The sequence below is a fragment of the Pantherophis guttatus genome, chromosome 3, assembly GCF_059756535.1.
Source record: "Pantherophis guttatus breed Tessera chromosome 3, ASM5975653v1, whole genome shotgun sequence".
NCBI lineage: Eukaryota > Metazoa > Chordata > Lepidosauria > Squamata > Colubridae > Pantherophis > Pantherophis guttatus.
In genome coordinates, this window is record NC_142065.1 from 163,313,131 (window position 1) to 163,330,006 (window position 16,876).

A 16,876-nucleotide genomic window follows, 5' to 3' on the forward strand; every position below is an offset into this window, starting at 1 on the left:
CTACATGCCTTTGTTTTGACAGTCATATACAAATGGAAAGAGTTCTGCTATTACCTGGGCTGTTGTCTCTTGCAGTCATCTGCATAAGAAGGGCCATCTGTTTACGTTCTGATAATGGGTAACCAAAAAGAATGCTAACAGGTGCTGTTTTTTTATTTCCAGCTTCCTTTTTCATTTTCTTCTTTTCTGGGACTTCTTTCTCTGGAAATACCAGTAGACTCATAAGAGCAGCAAAATATTCCCAATTATAGCAGATTCTAAATAAAATAAACATCTTCAATTTGGGAAAATAACTCCCTAAAGCTGTTAAATGACTTCCCTATGTTGATGGAAATCTAAAAACATTAAATATTCCCTCTGCCTGAGTACTGAGTAAATGAGAATTACATAGAGCGTTGGTCATAAACTTTGGAGAGTCAGATTCAAATACATGAAAAGCAACACTTTTTATTCTAGGACACTGATTTAGTCAATACATCTAAGCTCAACTATGCATACAAGGTTTATACAATGGAAGTGGTAAAAGAACCCTATTTTATCAGCATAAACTCCTAAAAATGGATGTATAGCTGGAAAAGTGGTACTGAACTGCTTCTTCATTGTTTATACACACACATGTACATATATATTATACTATATATTATGTGTGTGTGTGTGTGTGTGTGTGTGTGTGTGTGTGCGCGCGCGCGCACAAATGGATAATGTAATGGTTACCGCCAGCGGTGAAATCCGGCCGCCAGCTCGCGCAAACCAGTAGGGCCGGCAGGAGACTCCACCCACCCACCGGGACGTCATTACATCCTGTTTTTGACCCTCTATACATGAGTAGAAGGCTCTGTGCATGTGCAGGAGAGACGCACGTGAGTGTATCGAGTGTGCGCACTCACATTTCCGAACCAGTAGTGAAGGTAAGTGCATTTCACCATTGGTTACAGCATTGCCTTTGATGTGGGAGACCAGAATTCGAATCTCAGCTTGTACCTAAACATATCAATACGTGTCCTTGAGCAAGACCCCTTAACGCTTCATCTGCCTACCTCAAATATGAGAGTGACACAAACTAGGAAAGTAATGCCAGCACTGATGTCACCTGGATCAACAAGATCTGAGTCTGCTGTTGCGGAACCATGACAATCTTACAATAAGTGGACTACTGGAACAAACCACAAATGGACTAGGTAAGAGAACCTTGAACTGATGAATGCTACTACAACAGTAAACTTAATGAGAGGAGATATATGAAGCATATAAGGGAGGTATGGATGGATAAAAGACCTACATCAACACTAACTGAAAAACAGCTAAATTATCTTGATTCTTCAACATAGAAAAGGGAAGCTGCTTTCTCAGTTTGAAAAAGACCAACTACCAACATAACATATCAGACTCAAGAATACCTACTAGAAATGCAACCAACACCTGAAGCTGGAACATCACTGTCACCTTTGCCTTTAGAGAGCTGAGCAGCTGATGAGACACATAAGAGCATGGATAAAGTACCCTGTTTCTCCCAAAATAAGACATCCCCTGAAAATAACCCCAAACAGGCTTTTGAACGCATGGCAATAAGGCCAAGCACTTATTCCAGGGTTCAAAATAATATAAGACACAGTCTTATTTTCGGGCAAACACGGTAGCTGTAGTCAACCTTCAAGACCAGTTACCAAGACTCAGTGGAGAAGTACCATCCAACAGTATGCTAAAAGATGCCAATAGAGCCTTCATGACAATTCCTATGACCACTATAACTCAAACCAATGAACTGATATACTGAATGCTACAACCTCTAATGCTGGCGATGCTTGGCTACATGATCAAGAACAACAGTACATATCCACCTCCACCCCCCAGAAAATGAGGTTAGAGGCTAAAATCAAGGCAACTTAGAGAGAGATTAGTCAGATGGTAGAATTACAGAAGGGTGTGAAGATTAAAGATATGATTTGGCTACTGAAAAAATACAAGGGCCTGACTCCACCTGAAGCCTTAGAGACCACTACACAAAGGTACTGGTTGCCAGATAAGGAGATATGCTAGAAAAGCAGAGGCCAAGAAGATAAATGTCCTGTTCTCCAAAGAACCATCCAAAGTGTACTCAAAACTGCAGTGCAACAACACAGTAAAAGCAGATCTATCAACAGCAGAAACTGAACAGTATTGGAAGAAGATATGAGAGAAACAATAGACACATAACACCAGTGCAAAATAACTGCAAGATCCAAGAACAGACAAAATTAATTTCCCAGAACAGGAACCAGTCACCATCATGTTAACAGACATCCAGCAAATACCTACACCTATTGTCTAAAAAAAAATTCAGCAGTGCATGAATGCCTAGCAACACAGATAAACCAACATAACACGCCCATGGATTTGTGAATGACTGGTGATGATATACAAAATCAACAAGATACTAAGGCCCTTCCTCAAGAACTTAATGGGACTGTGGAAAACTACACTGGAGTCAACCCAAGGCAACCCACACTAGATAAGACTCATGGTGCAGATTATGCAGAAAAGCTCAAAGATGGTCCAACACATAACAGCAGGTTATAAGATTCAGGCAGGAACAGCATACACTGAATGACAAAACCAAGGATTTGGCATTGTATACATCTGCACAGTGTAGGGGCCAGACTGTCCTAAGTCTCCATGGGAGATTCCACAGAAGGTCATGGAGAATAACAGAGCTAAGATCCTGTGGGACTTCCAGATCCTGATGGACAGACATATATTGGCCAAATAACCTGACACTGCGATAATAGTCAAGGACCAGAAGTAAGCAATGATGATAGATGTAATTGTGCCAAGTGACAGAAACATCAGGAAAAAGGAATATGAGAAGCACAAGTACCAGGGCCTGAAGAAGAAACTAGAGAGGATGTAGAAAGCAAAGGCCAAAGTGCTTACAGTGGTGATAGGAGTATTACTTAGGCTGTGATTCCTAAGATGGGAGAGTGGTGCTAACATAACCCAGGAACAACATGAGATCAATTTGTCCAGAAGAGCACAGTGCTAGGAATAGCTAAGATACTGCACAGAATCCTCAAACTCTGACCCAAAGGTACTTTTTCAAGAGGCAACTGGACTTTCTCTTAAAAGCACCTTTGGGACAACCATGACCTGGATGACTGAGAATCTCCACAGACCTCAAACTCCGAGGCTTCTGGAAGAAGACAGATATTGAAGAAGAAACACACCATCATGAGAGTGAGAGAGTATTTTTTTAAACTAAAAACTATTTTATTTATTTTCATAATGGAACATCATGATTTAAAATAATATTTCCCTCCACTGGCAAAAACATCTGAAAAAAATAATTGGGGAAGATGGAATACAGAAAAATAAGACTTCAGCATTTCCTTTCTATAACATTTTACACATAATGCCATATTCTATAAGTATTTTACTTGACATGTTGGTTTATTTGACAATTGGATTTAGCTTGATTATATGACTTATATCATGTGATACAAAATAAGTATCTTCAGAAATAGTAATATTGCAGGATAGTAATTTCCATATCTTCATCCTAAATAAATATAATTTTCATAGGAAATTCATAAATAAAAGTAATTATTTTTATAATTGAGTTTCATTATCCTTGTTAACTGTACTTTTGCCATAATTATAATTTGTAACATTTCATAAATAAGTACGCATACTGATATTTTTTGTATGGTATTTTTCTTGGAAGCAACATTATAACATGAAGAAAAATGTACTGTTAGTAATATGACCGCATAATCAAGAGCATTATGATTCAGTTACTTATATAACTCTTTGCAAATTTGTCAACAGGATTTATTCTGATTTTATTATGATGTATAGGACAGTAAGTTGAATTCCCAATTATAACTACATTGTCTCGATATTTCTTCATAATAAACCAATAATTTTCATCTTGTGAGATCAGGTACACCAACTGGATGTACATGGAACCAGGAGAGAATTGATGGGAAACCATGTTTACTCTAAAGGTGAAATGAGGTGAGGCTTAATATGCCTCAATAAATAACTTCTCAACATTTTTTGCACCTATTTTAATCAGCAATTCTTCTTATAGCCACATGACTTAATTTCTCATCTTTTACTGAGCTATACATTTTCCTTCAAATATCAATGATTTTATCTAAGAAATCTTGAAATCTCTTCCCCATTCACTGAGCACACAAAAAAGCACACAAAAATAAAAAGATATTTTGTCTGCAGTTTACAACAAAATATAATAGGAAAAATCTTACAGTGATGTATTTGTTATTACATACTGTAGGGAAATGAAATTCTTCAATAAAAATAGATTTTTTAGTTTTTTAAACATCACATAAACTTACTGTTAATTATTGACCTGTTGTATTGTATCAAAAGTATGTGAAACCTGAAAAATGCTTTTGCAATGGATAAGATTTTTTCTGTACTGTATATTGCCTTTCAAACTAGATTTAGTAGATTTTTATTTTTTTCTGAAAATAAATTTTTTATTGAACAACTATACCAGAGTAATTTACATCTTTAATACTGTCATTGTATTAGTTTGGCATAGCTATGAGTAAAAAGTAGAATTGCCATGTTTATTAGCCTGAATGTCTTGTACATGGTGCTTTTGTAAACCTGATAAAACAAAGAGGTCAAGCTTGTCTGGCATGTTTTATCATTTGTAAATTATTTTCTAAGAAATATATACCCCTTGTATAAATACATTGTTTGTATTACATTTGCAGAAAACATATTTAGCAACAGAAGCATTAAGAACACTTTTACAATTATTTTACAGACCAATACAAATACTTAAATGCAGCTCAGAATCTTAGTTCTCAGAAGCTTCTTTTGCCAATGGAAGAGTTTCATTGCTCTTTACATCCTAGTGCTCCACTTCTGCCTGACAAAAACTCTACTGGTTGCAGAAAGTGGGTATATTATTATATATGGGCAACTAATTCCAAACCATCATATCCTCCCATTCCTTAGGTGCTAGGCCTGGACTTCTCAATTATGTTAGCCTGGAGTTAATGTAACAAATACTTAGCCCAAGTCAGTGCATATAATGAGAAAAAAGTTAAAGAAAAAAATATTTGCTAAATTGATATCATTCCCATCCATTTTTGCCTGAGTTAATATAGCAATAGCACTTAAAACTTATACTGCTTCATAGTGATTTACAGCACTCTCTGAGTGGTTTACAATGTCAGCATATTGCTCCCAACAATCTGGGTCCCCATTTTATCAATCTCAGAAGGATGGAAAGCTGAGTCTCAGCTTGAACTCCTGGCTGTGGGCAGTTAACTGACATGTAAAGTTTTAAATGTGAAACTAGATTTCCTGCTTCACTACCATCAATAAATTGTTCTAGATATTACTTTTATATAAATGATGCAACTGTATATGGAATCAAAACTGCTATTGCTAATAAATTAGTGGTTACTTCATGGTAACGGCCATATTCCTCCACAGGTGTTCACTGGAATGGAAAAATACTATAGTAGAAGTTTAATCTGCATTTTTAATTTTCCAATGAAAAAAGTAATATTACATTTATATTAATAAGTACGTTATCTGCAGCCTGTTCATTAGTACAGAAAATAAACAACTACTGTGATGACATTAACAATTTTAAAGAAGCAACTATAATAAGTACACCTGGTAATCTATTTACCTGAATATGTCCTGTAAGAAGGGATTAATCTCTCCCCCCAGTTTTCATTTGTATGTCCTGGATCTGAATCTATAGAATGAAGAAGACATGGGAGAAAGGGATGGAGAAGAGCAAGAGGAAGGAAGTGTGGCATACAAGATACACTTCACATGATAGTTTGGATTTTTCGTAGCATCTATCTATCACCAATTACAGTGTCATTTAAAGATCCCTAACAAACTCTAGAATAATTCCTACTTGCATTAAACACATTGGTGATATCAAATAAATATAGATAATGTTATATTGAAATACTGAATAGTAATTCAAGGAAGCACATTAATGATGTAATTTCCTTTTAGTGCTTCACTTTAGTGCTGTTTTATATGAAAGTTATCATCTTAACTAGTACCAGCTTTCTCTTATTTATAAATTGGCACACCTTTTTCAGATGTTGATTGACTCAGTAACTATCTGTTTCTACTTTATACCAAAAGACTTCACTGCTTTTCACTGATTCTATGCATATTTATTATATTTTGCCAATTAGGGAGAGGGGTGGATGAAGTGAAAGAAAAGCTTTTGCACAGATTTAGCTAAATCATATTTCTACAAGAATATTCAGATGAAAATTTTTCCTTCAAGAGATCATAAAGGTAAAGGTTCCCCTCGCATATATGTGCTAGTTGTTTCCGATTCTAGGGGGCGGTAAGAGCCAGCGCTGTCCGAAGATGTCTCCGTGGTCATGGCCGGCATGACTAAACACCAAAGGCACACGGAACGCTGTTACTTTCCCACCAAATGTGGTCTCTATTTTTCTACTTGCATTTTTTACATGCTTTCAAACTGCTAGGTTGGCAGAAGCTGGGACAATTAATGGGAGCTCATCCCATTATGCGGCACTAGGGATTCGAACTGCTGAATTACTGACCTTTTGATCGGCAAGCTCAGTGTCTTACCCACTGAGCCACCATGTCCCTTCAAGAGATCATATAAAGTTTTAAATATAGAAAGGTATAGCTGATATTTACTTTCATCTTTAAAAACCTGAATGTACTGAACTGGAAAAAAGCCCTAAAGGACCACCAATATGAAATAGCGTCATTAGAGAGAATTGAGATAGTTCTATAACAAAATACAATTTGTTAGATTTTTCCTTTTACTTTACCAAGGGCAAAAGATGGAATATCATTTTCTCATGCATTTTTTTTCTCCGTGGAAGACAGACTGAATAATAGTGACTGATCCAAATTGTTTTAGGGAATTTTCATACCTGAAGATTGACTGGATTTCGATGGCTCTAATCCAATCAGCCACTATAACTGCTAATCATATTTGAAAATACAATTTATAGCTTGTTTAATAAAATATCATTTTATTAAATCTAAAATGAAAATTATAATTTATTAAAATTAAGCCTAAATCGAGATTCAAAGAAAGAGGGTTAAATTAATTCACCCATTAAAGTTCTGCAAACCCATGAGTAAATGTTAGTATTGCATAAGAAATATTTGATATTAAATAAGGCTATGAAGCTAAATATACTGTATATGTTGTTTTGGGTCTCCTCAGTTTCTAAATGGGAACACTACATTACGCCTTCAATCATCTTAAAATTAGTAAAAAATATAAAAATAATAATAAACTGCACAAGGGGCCAGTAAGCATATTTTAATGTAATTTATAACCAATATTGTTTAATTTTCTTGGAAATTAGTTGAAATTTTAAAAATAGTCAGAATATATTACACATTATCAGCAGCAACAAACATTAACAATTATAAATTTCTGAGAGAAAAAAATCATGCATGTATGTGCTTTTTTAATTGCATCACAATTATTAAAAACTTAATTCATGACCATGAGAATCTGAATTACATTTCCAAAATTATTTCTGGTTTTAAATACAGTTTGTTCTTACTAGTTAAATATTAATTTATTTCTCATAAAAGCATGTTACTATTAAATAACAGAGGAAAACCTCAAATTAAAGAATATACAGATACATGCACACAGACACACACAAAGAAACATTTCAAAATGATCATTAAGAAGATGGAGAGTCGAGTTACAATTAATCTTCAATTTACAATCTTTTGTTTTGAGCCCAATCACACTGAAAAAAATGACTTCCAACTGTTCCTCGCACTTACAAATGTTGCAGCATCCCTACCATCATGTGATCAAAATTTAAGAACTTGGCAACTGTCACGTTTTTACAATGCTTGTAGTGTCCTGGGATCATGTGATTGGCATCTGCAACTTTCCCAGCCAGCTTTTGGCAAGTGAAGCCAATGGGAGAAGTCAAATTCACCTAACAACAGAATGATTCATTTAACCTGTAGTAATTTGCTTGATAAATGTGGCAAAAAGGATCATAAAATGGGCGTGGCTCATTTAACAATCATCTTGCTTGGCAATGAAAATTCTGGTTTCAATTGTGGTCATAAGCTGATGACTGTGTACTTTTGAATTTCTATTAAATCTAAAAGAACATTATTTGTTACAATGTAGATCATTAGATAACTAGTTCGGTGTAATGGTTAAAGTGCTGAAATTCTGGTTTCAATTGTGGTCATAAGTTGATGACTGTGTACTTTTGAATTTCTATTAAATCTAAAAGTACATTATTTGTTACAATGTAGATCATTAGATAACTAGTTTGGTGTAATAGTTAAAGTGCTGAACTAGAAACCAGAGATGGTATGCTCTTGGCCTCCCTTAGGTATGAAAACTGGCTGCATGATTCAGTCAATTTCTTTCAGCCTGATCAATCTCACAAGGTTGTTATTGTTGGGAAAATAAGAGGCAGGATCAGACGTGGGTTTCAGCAGGTTCTGACCAGTTCTGGAGAACCTTTAGCGGAAATTTTGAGTAGTTTGGAGAACCGGTAGTAAAAATTCTGACTGGCCCAGCCCCATCTATTCTCTGCCTCCCAAGTTCCAGCTGATTGGGAAGGAATGGGGGTTTTGCAGTATCCTTCCCCTGGAGTGGGGTGGGAATGGAGATTTTACAGTATCCTTCCCCTGCCATGCCCACCAAGCCACACACACAGAATTGGTAGTAAAAAAATTTGAAACCCACCACTGGGCAGGAGTACTAGATTTGTTTGCAACATTCAGCTATATATAAAAATGGTGGTATAAATTATAGATTATAATTATTTGTATAAAGATATTATTATGCAAATAGCACAAATTATAGCATTCATGAAGATTTATGGTAGTTGTTTAATATAACATAAATTCAAGTTTCTGTTCTGGACAATTTCAGCTGCAGTTACCGTGTTTCCTGTTTTAGGAATAAGACTCTGTCTTATTTTTTTTTGAACTACGAAATAAGCGCTTGGCCTTATTTTCGGGGATGTCTTATTATTTTGGGGTACGTGGAGCAAGATGGGGCTCCTCTTGCCGTCTTACCTGATTTCCAGCTCTGCGTTTAAATATTTTCAGGGAGGGCTTATTTTTGGGGGGAGGCTTATTTTAGTGCATACCCTCAAAAGCCCGGTTGGGCTTATTATCAGGGGATGTCTTATTTTCAGGGAAACAGGCTAGTATATTGAAGGGCCAACTTCAACTTCAGCTTTTATATTAGGGCCTAGTCAGACAGGTTTTGACTATTGCATCTGCAATCTACAAAATAGCAGTTTGTAAATTTTACTCTATTAATAGATTGAATCACCCAGTTTTTTGGAGGACAAAATACATGTGAAAGACACAATGTGGTTCAAAGCTTTTCTGTGTTTCTTGAAAGCAAAAATAGGTTCCTATGTTTCAGAAAACTATAGTAATTAGGAACCTCTAACAAGAAACTACACAAACCTGTCTAATCTTATTGTTACATTTTTGGAAGCATTATAGGAAATATATGTTCATTCTTGACCAATTAAGCATTTCCTTCAAGGAGGAAGAAAAAGAAAAAAGAGGATAAGATAGCTAAACTCAATTACAGTGGCAGATTGGTACAATATTGGAAGATCTGAAGGACTAGGTTGAGGACAAATCATTCTGGAGAAAATTTAGCTAAAGGCTTGTTAATAGTCAACACCAAGTTCACGGTACATCACCATCACCATCACCACCATCACAACCATGACCCCACTCTCACAGTGCTTTGAAAACCACTTTCACCAAATCATGCAATTTGTAGAAGTAAGCTTTTGAAAGGTGCTTTTTCAAGAGGCAACTGGACTTTCTGGTTTTTCTTTGAAGAAGCTTCTTGGATGAGAAGCAAAACATCTTCAAAGAAAAAACAGAAAGTCCAGTTGCCTCTTGAAAAAGCATCTTTGGGACAAGCATGACCTGGATGACTGAGAATCTCCATAGATATTAAGCTTTAGAAAGATTGCAAGAATACACCCATTTGCCAAATGGTATGAGGTGGATTCACTAGGAAGGCTGTGCCCCTCAGTGGCTGGGCACACCTGATAGCAGCTGCAGAAAACTGCAAAGGTAAGTGGGACGCTTTGTGTGTGCTGGGGAGCTGTAACTGCTTGAGGTCTCCTCATAGGCAGGGGAGCAACTGAGTCCTCCTGGCCAAGACAGTTTTATGTGTGCTGGTGGGTGGGTGGGTGCTTGAGATTGGGGAACAGATAGCTGGGTAGGGATAGTTGCAGCACACTTTTGGTTGTAAATGCAAGTAGACTGCTAAACTCCCAAATTTTCATCATGTGATTCTGGGAGTGAAGCAACTTTGGGCACAGATCATAAGTTCTTTCATTCAGCACCATCTTAATTTTGAAAACTTGTTGAACAAATTATTGTTAAGCGAGGGCTACCTATATTTTGAACCAACTTAAATTTACAGAGTGCCTTAAAAACAGCTTTGTTGAGGAGATAGGTAAAGGGACATTCACATACACAAAAATAGGAGAGTATGACTTTTTTTCTCCCCAGGAAAGGACACAGCTAGTAAATAGATTCTTGGACACTATGACTAGCACTATTTTTTAAAAATCTAGTAGTATTCCTCTGCACAAAGAAAATGTGAATCCTTAAATAACATCTTAATATATTTCTAGATCATCAAATCACCCAATTCTTAATTGCCTAAATAATCTTTGCTTTTATTGTCTCTATGCCAAACAAACCAAATAAACCAAACCCACAAAGAACTAAATTTTCTTTCATGTTAATTCAATGTCCTTACTTTCAGGATTAGGAAATGGAAACTGAGTAACATCACAGTCAGGATGAATCCTCACGTGATATTTACTATGTCCATGTAATGCTAACATGGGAAATAGGAAAATACCGTGAGAGCCCTGTATTATGCATGTGAAATGTAGAAGCAATCTTCCAACAAAATTTAAACCAAAAACAATACAAAAAGCAGCAGACAATTATCAAACAAACCTTTCACCATGAATGCAAATGTAAGTATAAAAATATAATATTTGGGGAGGGGGAAGAGGAGATGGACTAAGAAAGAAACTATCTCAATGAAGCTCCATGTAGACCAAATTATTTTGTAATGAGTTATAATCTCATAAGGAGTGTTTCCTTTGATCTATACCAGGGTTCCCCAATCCCCAGTTCGCAGCCTGGACTCAGTCTGCAGCCTTTTGGGAACGGGGCCAGGCAAGTGGCAGGGAAGAACATGAGTGTTTGAAGCTCCATTTGTGCAAATGGCAGGAGCGCGCACAAAACCATCTCCTGTCCCATCCCCGCCACTGCAGGTCCACAGAGCCAGAAAGCTTAGGGACAGCTCATTTATCCTATGTACACGCTTGACTCATTTTATATATTAATTAAGTCAACAAAGAATTAAGTGTGGTTTAGAAGTGCTTTTGTATGCATATATTCTGAACTTAAATATTGCTACTTTCCCTTAGACACTAACATACTGAAAGATCAGGCAAGCACAAACACATCTTGAAAATTAGATTTACAGTTCACTGAAAATAAAATACAAAATCTAAAAGACCATGATAATTAAAGGTAAAGGTTCCCCACGCACATATGTGCTAGTCGTTCCCGACTCTAGGGGGTGGTGCTCATCTCCGATTCAAAGCCGAAGAGCCAGCAATGTCTGAAGACGTCTCCGTGTTCATGTGGCCGGCATGACTAATGCCAAAGGCACATATTAGTGTCCTTTGGCACACTAATGCCAAAGGAATGCTGTTACCTTCCCACCAAAGGTGATTCCTATTTTTCTACTTGCATTTTTTACGTGCTTTCGAACTGCTAGGTTGGCAGAACCTGGGACATGTAACGGGAACTCACCCTATTATGCGACACTAGGGATTCAAACCGCTGAGCTGCCAACCTTTCGATTGACAAGCTCAGCGTCTTAGCCACTGAGCCATCGTGTCCCAATGATCATTAGATATTTTAAAACAATGGAATATGTAATTTAAGCAACAGAGTGCATATCCACATCATTTCTGAGTATATCATCTGTCCAAATGAACATTTTGACTCTTTAATTGATAGATTTAAAAATACATTTAAATATATATTTTAAATAAGTGGGATTTAAAGATGCTTATATGTAAATGATTTGTGTCCTCTATATTTACATATCAATACATTACTTTATGACAAATATCTGATTGTGCTCCTTATGCATTTGATTCTCTTTTTCTGCCAACACATCACTTACAATTAGCAATTGTGTTCATCATTGATATTTATGGGTATCAATTTATTTAAATACATAATAGGAATGCCCAAAATACTGCTATAAAGTGTCAATTTGATTGTAAAAGAGATGCATAGCAGGTAGAGTTGCTATGAATTGTAGAAATTGAAATATTTTAATAGCTTCCCTTATAATTTAATAAAATCAGTTTGCTGGAGTAATAGCTAACAAATGGGATATTTCATTATTATTTCACTATTAATTTTCATATTTTGTGACAAGCCAATTTAACAAAATTATTACAAGCATGATGAAAAGAGAAAATAAAACAAAAAGGGCTCTACCTGTATCTGAATTTCGATCTTCATTTCTAGGTGGACTAACATTAAACTGAAGTTTACGTTTCATGGAAGATTTTTCTTTCATGTCCTTTCCCACATCACTTCTATCCACTTTTGCAGTTTTGCTGTAGGAGGCAATCTTGTCTTTGCTCTAATATAAACAAAAAATATACTGTTATAAGTATAATGTTTGCATAAGACTGACAATAAACAAAATAAGCACATTCACTGAATGCTTCAATTCAATTAACCAACAATAGTTTTCCCTGTAAACCAGTGGTTCTCAACCTTCCTAATGCCGCGACCCTTTAATACAGTTCCTCATATTGTGGTGACCCCCAACCAGGGGTGGGTTCTAAATTTTTTAACTACCGGTTCTGTGAGCGTGGCTTATTTTGTGGGCGTGGCTTGGAGGTCATATGACTGTGTGGGCGTGGCTAGCTGGTCATGTGACTGGGTGGCCATGGCTATGTGTATAGGGACTACTCAGAGGGCTGAAAAAAGTCATTTCTGACAGGTCCTCGCACTTTTGACTGGTCCTCACACTTATGACCATCCTCACATTTATACCCGTGCAGCTTTCTTAACAACCATGTCACTCATTTCACAACTGCTTCTTTTCACCATAGTGATAAGATAGGGCAAAAAACGTAAAATGTGAGAATAGTCGTAAATTCGAGATCTGGTCAAAAGTGCGAGGACCAGTCAAAAATAACTTTTTCAGCCTTCTGAATAGTCCATGTGCACAAAAGGACTACCCAGAGGGCTGAAAAAAGTGATTTCTGACAGGTCCTCGCACTTTTGACCGGTCGTCGCACTTATGACTGGTCATCATTTATGCCCATTGTAGCATTCTTAACAACCATGTCACTCATTTCACAACTGCTTCTCTTCACCATGGTGACAAGATAGGGCAAAAACATAAAATGTGAGGACAGTCGTAAGTTCGAGGACTGGTCAAAAGTGCGAGGACCAGTCAGAAATAACTTTTTCAGCCCTCTGAGTAGTCCATATGCATAAAAGGATACAGCAATAGAGAGGGATGAAGGAAGAGAAGAGAAATTAGAGTAGGAGTGAGGGTAAGAGAGGGAGGAAGAGAGGAGGAGAAGGAGAAAAGAAGAGGAAGTAGGGAGGAGAAGAAGAGGGGGAGGAAGAGAAAGTAAGAAGGAAAGAAAAGAGAGAGGTGGTAGGTTTGAGGAGAAAGATTGCTGTACAATAAAAAAGATGAAAGGGAAGAAAGCCAACCCCAAACAAATATAAAGATATTAAGATAAAGAATGAATTGTTAAACTTTAAGGAATAAAAGAGAATAAATATGAATAAATAACAATAATTAGAAACACACATAAAAACATACAATGTATTTTCTTTTGTAGGAAGTTAGCACCCACCCCTTTCCTGGAAGAGTGAAATATTTTAGGAAATATGAAAAAGGCAGAATATTATATTTCCCTGGGATAAGCATATTTTGAAGCAGCTCCCATCTTCCTGCCCCCACCCTTTGTCAATGGCCATTAAGGCCTGGGCCAGTCTATTCTACATAACAAAGATCTACCTCCTTCAGGCAGAGCCATAGTAGGAATTGCCCAAGATCCAATAAAGATAGGATTAGCTCTCTACCCATCTAGCAACAGAAACTCACCACATGTGACCTGGGAAGCATATGTGACCATCAGCCAGCAAGGCTAGCTAAGATCCCCACCCCCTGGGAGTCTGACAACCAATCAGGATACTCTTTCGTGGCCCCAAGAAATGCAGAGCCAGAGAGAGCATAAAAACCCGAGGATTTACTGTATCTGCCCTTTTCTGTTCAGGAACTCAAGCCATGTGATCCTGTCCACCATTAAACCATCTTTCCAAGCAGTCTCCATGTTTCCAGTGTCTTTTTCTCCACTTGGAGCAGAACCTAGAAGGAGATTTCTTCCAACACTTTGAACAGAGTATTTGGCTGGTTCACAAATTTAAACAGTGTTTAATCATTTCAATTAAATTTACAATTTCTATATTTCCTTTTTGCCATATTTATTCCTCATCTATTTTTGTAAAAAACCAATATTACCCTTCATCCTCATCTCTAATCTTAATCAAATTCAATTTTTCCCTTCTATTCTATATTATGCCCCTTCCCATTGTCATCTATTTTTATATCCATCCTCACATTGGTTAATTATGTAATATTACAGTTGTTTAATATAAATTCAACATTTTAATATAAATCAATTAGTTATATAACTACCTTTTTTGTATATTAATCAATATGAACATGAATATTCCAATTATTTCCATGCAATCCAATTTCTTACAAATCAATTAATTATATTTACCAATAATAATAAACCAAATAATTTCCCCCATATATTCCTCCAAACCACAATTTAACCATTTCTGCTTTCAACACAATATACAATTAATAGTATCTCAATTATTACAATTCCCTAGTTAAATAGAACTTTTTTCTTTTGTGTTTTAAAATCTTGAACTCTCCTCTTTTTCCCTAAATTTCCCATTGTTTGCTCCTACCTTTTTTGATGAGGAAAAAGAAAAGAAATCTGCCTGCCTAATTTTCCAACTTGCAGCAACAGCAAAGCCAACAGCCTCTTTACTTTCAGTTTTGTTTTTCAGCATAGCTAGGGGAAAAAAATCTGCTCGAGCAAGCAGCAAAGCCCTGAGCAAAACAGCTGAGAGGAACTCAGCTGAGAGTCGGGAGCCGATCTAATCAAGGGCTAATTAGCCTATGCTGAAGCTCCGCGGGCCAATAAAATTACAAAAAAACACCGAACCATTTGTTAAATTGCTGGCTCCCCCGCCCCTCGCCCACCACTATTTATTGGCAATAAATAGTGGTGCGGAGGGGCAGGGCAAGCCAGCAATTTAACAAATGGTTCGGCTGCACCACTGGCTATAGGGCGGCCCTTTCAAGCCCTGCGGCAAGAATTTAAACAGTTTTTTTTCCTCTAGCCATCAGCTGGGACTCAGGAAACAGCAATAGATTGGGGGTGGGCGGGGTAAGCGAACGGCCGGCGATCCCACAGAGCAGAGAGGGAGGGTGAGTGAAGGCGTGGGGGGGGCGAGAGAGGGCTTTGGCGACCCCTGTGAAATGGCCGTTCGACCCCCAAAGGGGTCGCAACCCCCAGGTTGAGAACTGCTGCTGTAAACTGTTCCTTAATTTATAACACTTTAGTAAGATTATTAAATTTTATTGTGAAACTTTTGAAAAAATAGTTGTAACAAAATGCTAGAGCCTGATATAGTATCTTCTATTTTTATAGATAAAAATACAGGGATAACAGGCAGCATTACCTACCTCCTCAATTAGCTACAGAGCAATCTTAAATTTGTTATTGTATAAAACATGTAAGACATTCTTACCAATAGCCCAATACATTGTAGTGCTATGATTAAAACTGCTTCCAGTTTAATAATCTTGACCTCAATGTGCAGTTAATGTAATATTGTTCTGTTTTTAAATAAGTTAAGTCGATTCCTTCTCATTATTTTCAGTTTATATTTAAAAATAGCCATTACTGAATCTCAGAATTTTTAAAATAAAGGTTATATTAAGTAGGCTTCCTGCCTTTTCCTAGAATATGGATCTGATTAAATTCCATCTTTTTTGCCTGTAAAGGCACATGCAGGGCTCACAAGGTAAATTATGATGGAATTCTGAATGCTCATTTTTATGTTTTTCTGTCTGTAAATTATGCACAACTACCATTACTTCCTAAAAAAGTACTTTAATAATCTAATAAAATCAGCTCAAAATAAATTAGTGGTCTGAGAAATTTATGACAAGATAAGAATAAAACAGGACCAAAAAACAACTACAAATGCATAGTAGTACTGAAAAATTTCAATACCTCTAGCAGATGGTAGTATAAATCACTTACCAATCATTTGATTCTATTAACTGTATAGACTATATTTTTTTAAAAAGGTCAATATGAAGAAACAAGCATCTATGTGCCTATTTGAACAAACACATATGTGACTTCATATTCTAAGCAAAATTACTGTTGTATATATGGCATCTCCTGTTATTTTGTACTAAAACTTAGGGAGAAGATATTATTCTATTCCATTTTTTCCTATCTAAAATTATTTAATATTACCTATTAAAGTACAGTCAGCCAGGACAAGGGTTCGTGGACAGGAACAGGTCGCAACCACTGAACAAGCGACCCTTTTGAGGGAGTGGCAACCTTTCACCACTCCCGATGATTCCAGGGTCAGGGCTCCCATTGGTAGCCAGCTAGGTCTTTTTGTAGACCAAACAAACTACTATGGATGCTTGCGTGAGAGAGACCATAAAATCTGGTCTCTC

General features: G+C 36.6%; 1 protein-coding gene and 1 long non-coding RNA gene across 14 annotated transcripts in view; one reads left to right on the forward strand and one right to left on the reverse strand.

The window, feature by feature from the left end:
• Positions 1-16,876, forward strand: part of LOC117672649 (uncharacterized) — an 85,846-nt gene that overhangs the window by 22,994 nt on the left and 45,976 nt on the right. The window lies entirely within an intron of this gene.
• ANKRD12 (ankyrin repeat domain 12) overlaps positions 1-16,876 on the reverse strand; it is a 91,886-nt gene that overhangs the window by 19,681 nt on the left and 55,329 nt on the right. For 6 of the 13 annotated variants that reach the window (XM_087891329.1, XM_087891326.1, XM_034429459.3 and 3 more), the window contains 2 exons: positions 12,559-12,706; positions 55-201 (listed from right to left, as the gene is read on the reverse strand). In XM_087891329.1, coding sequence (XP_087747455.1) covers positions 55-201; positions 12,559-12,706 — 295 coding nt within the window. Of the gene's footprint in view, positions 1-54; positions 258-5,653; positions 5,723-12,558; positions 12,707-16,876 lie in introns of all 13 variants that reach the window. The other 7 variants (XM_060682039.2, XM_060682036.2, XM_034429469.3 and 4 more) reach the window with 2 other exon arrangements.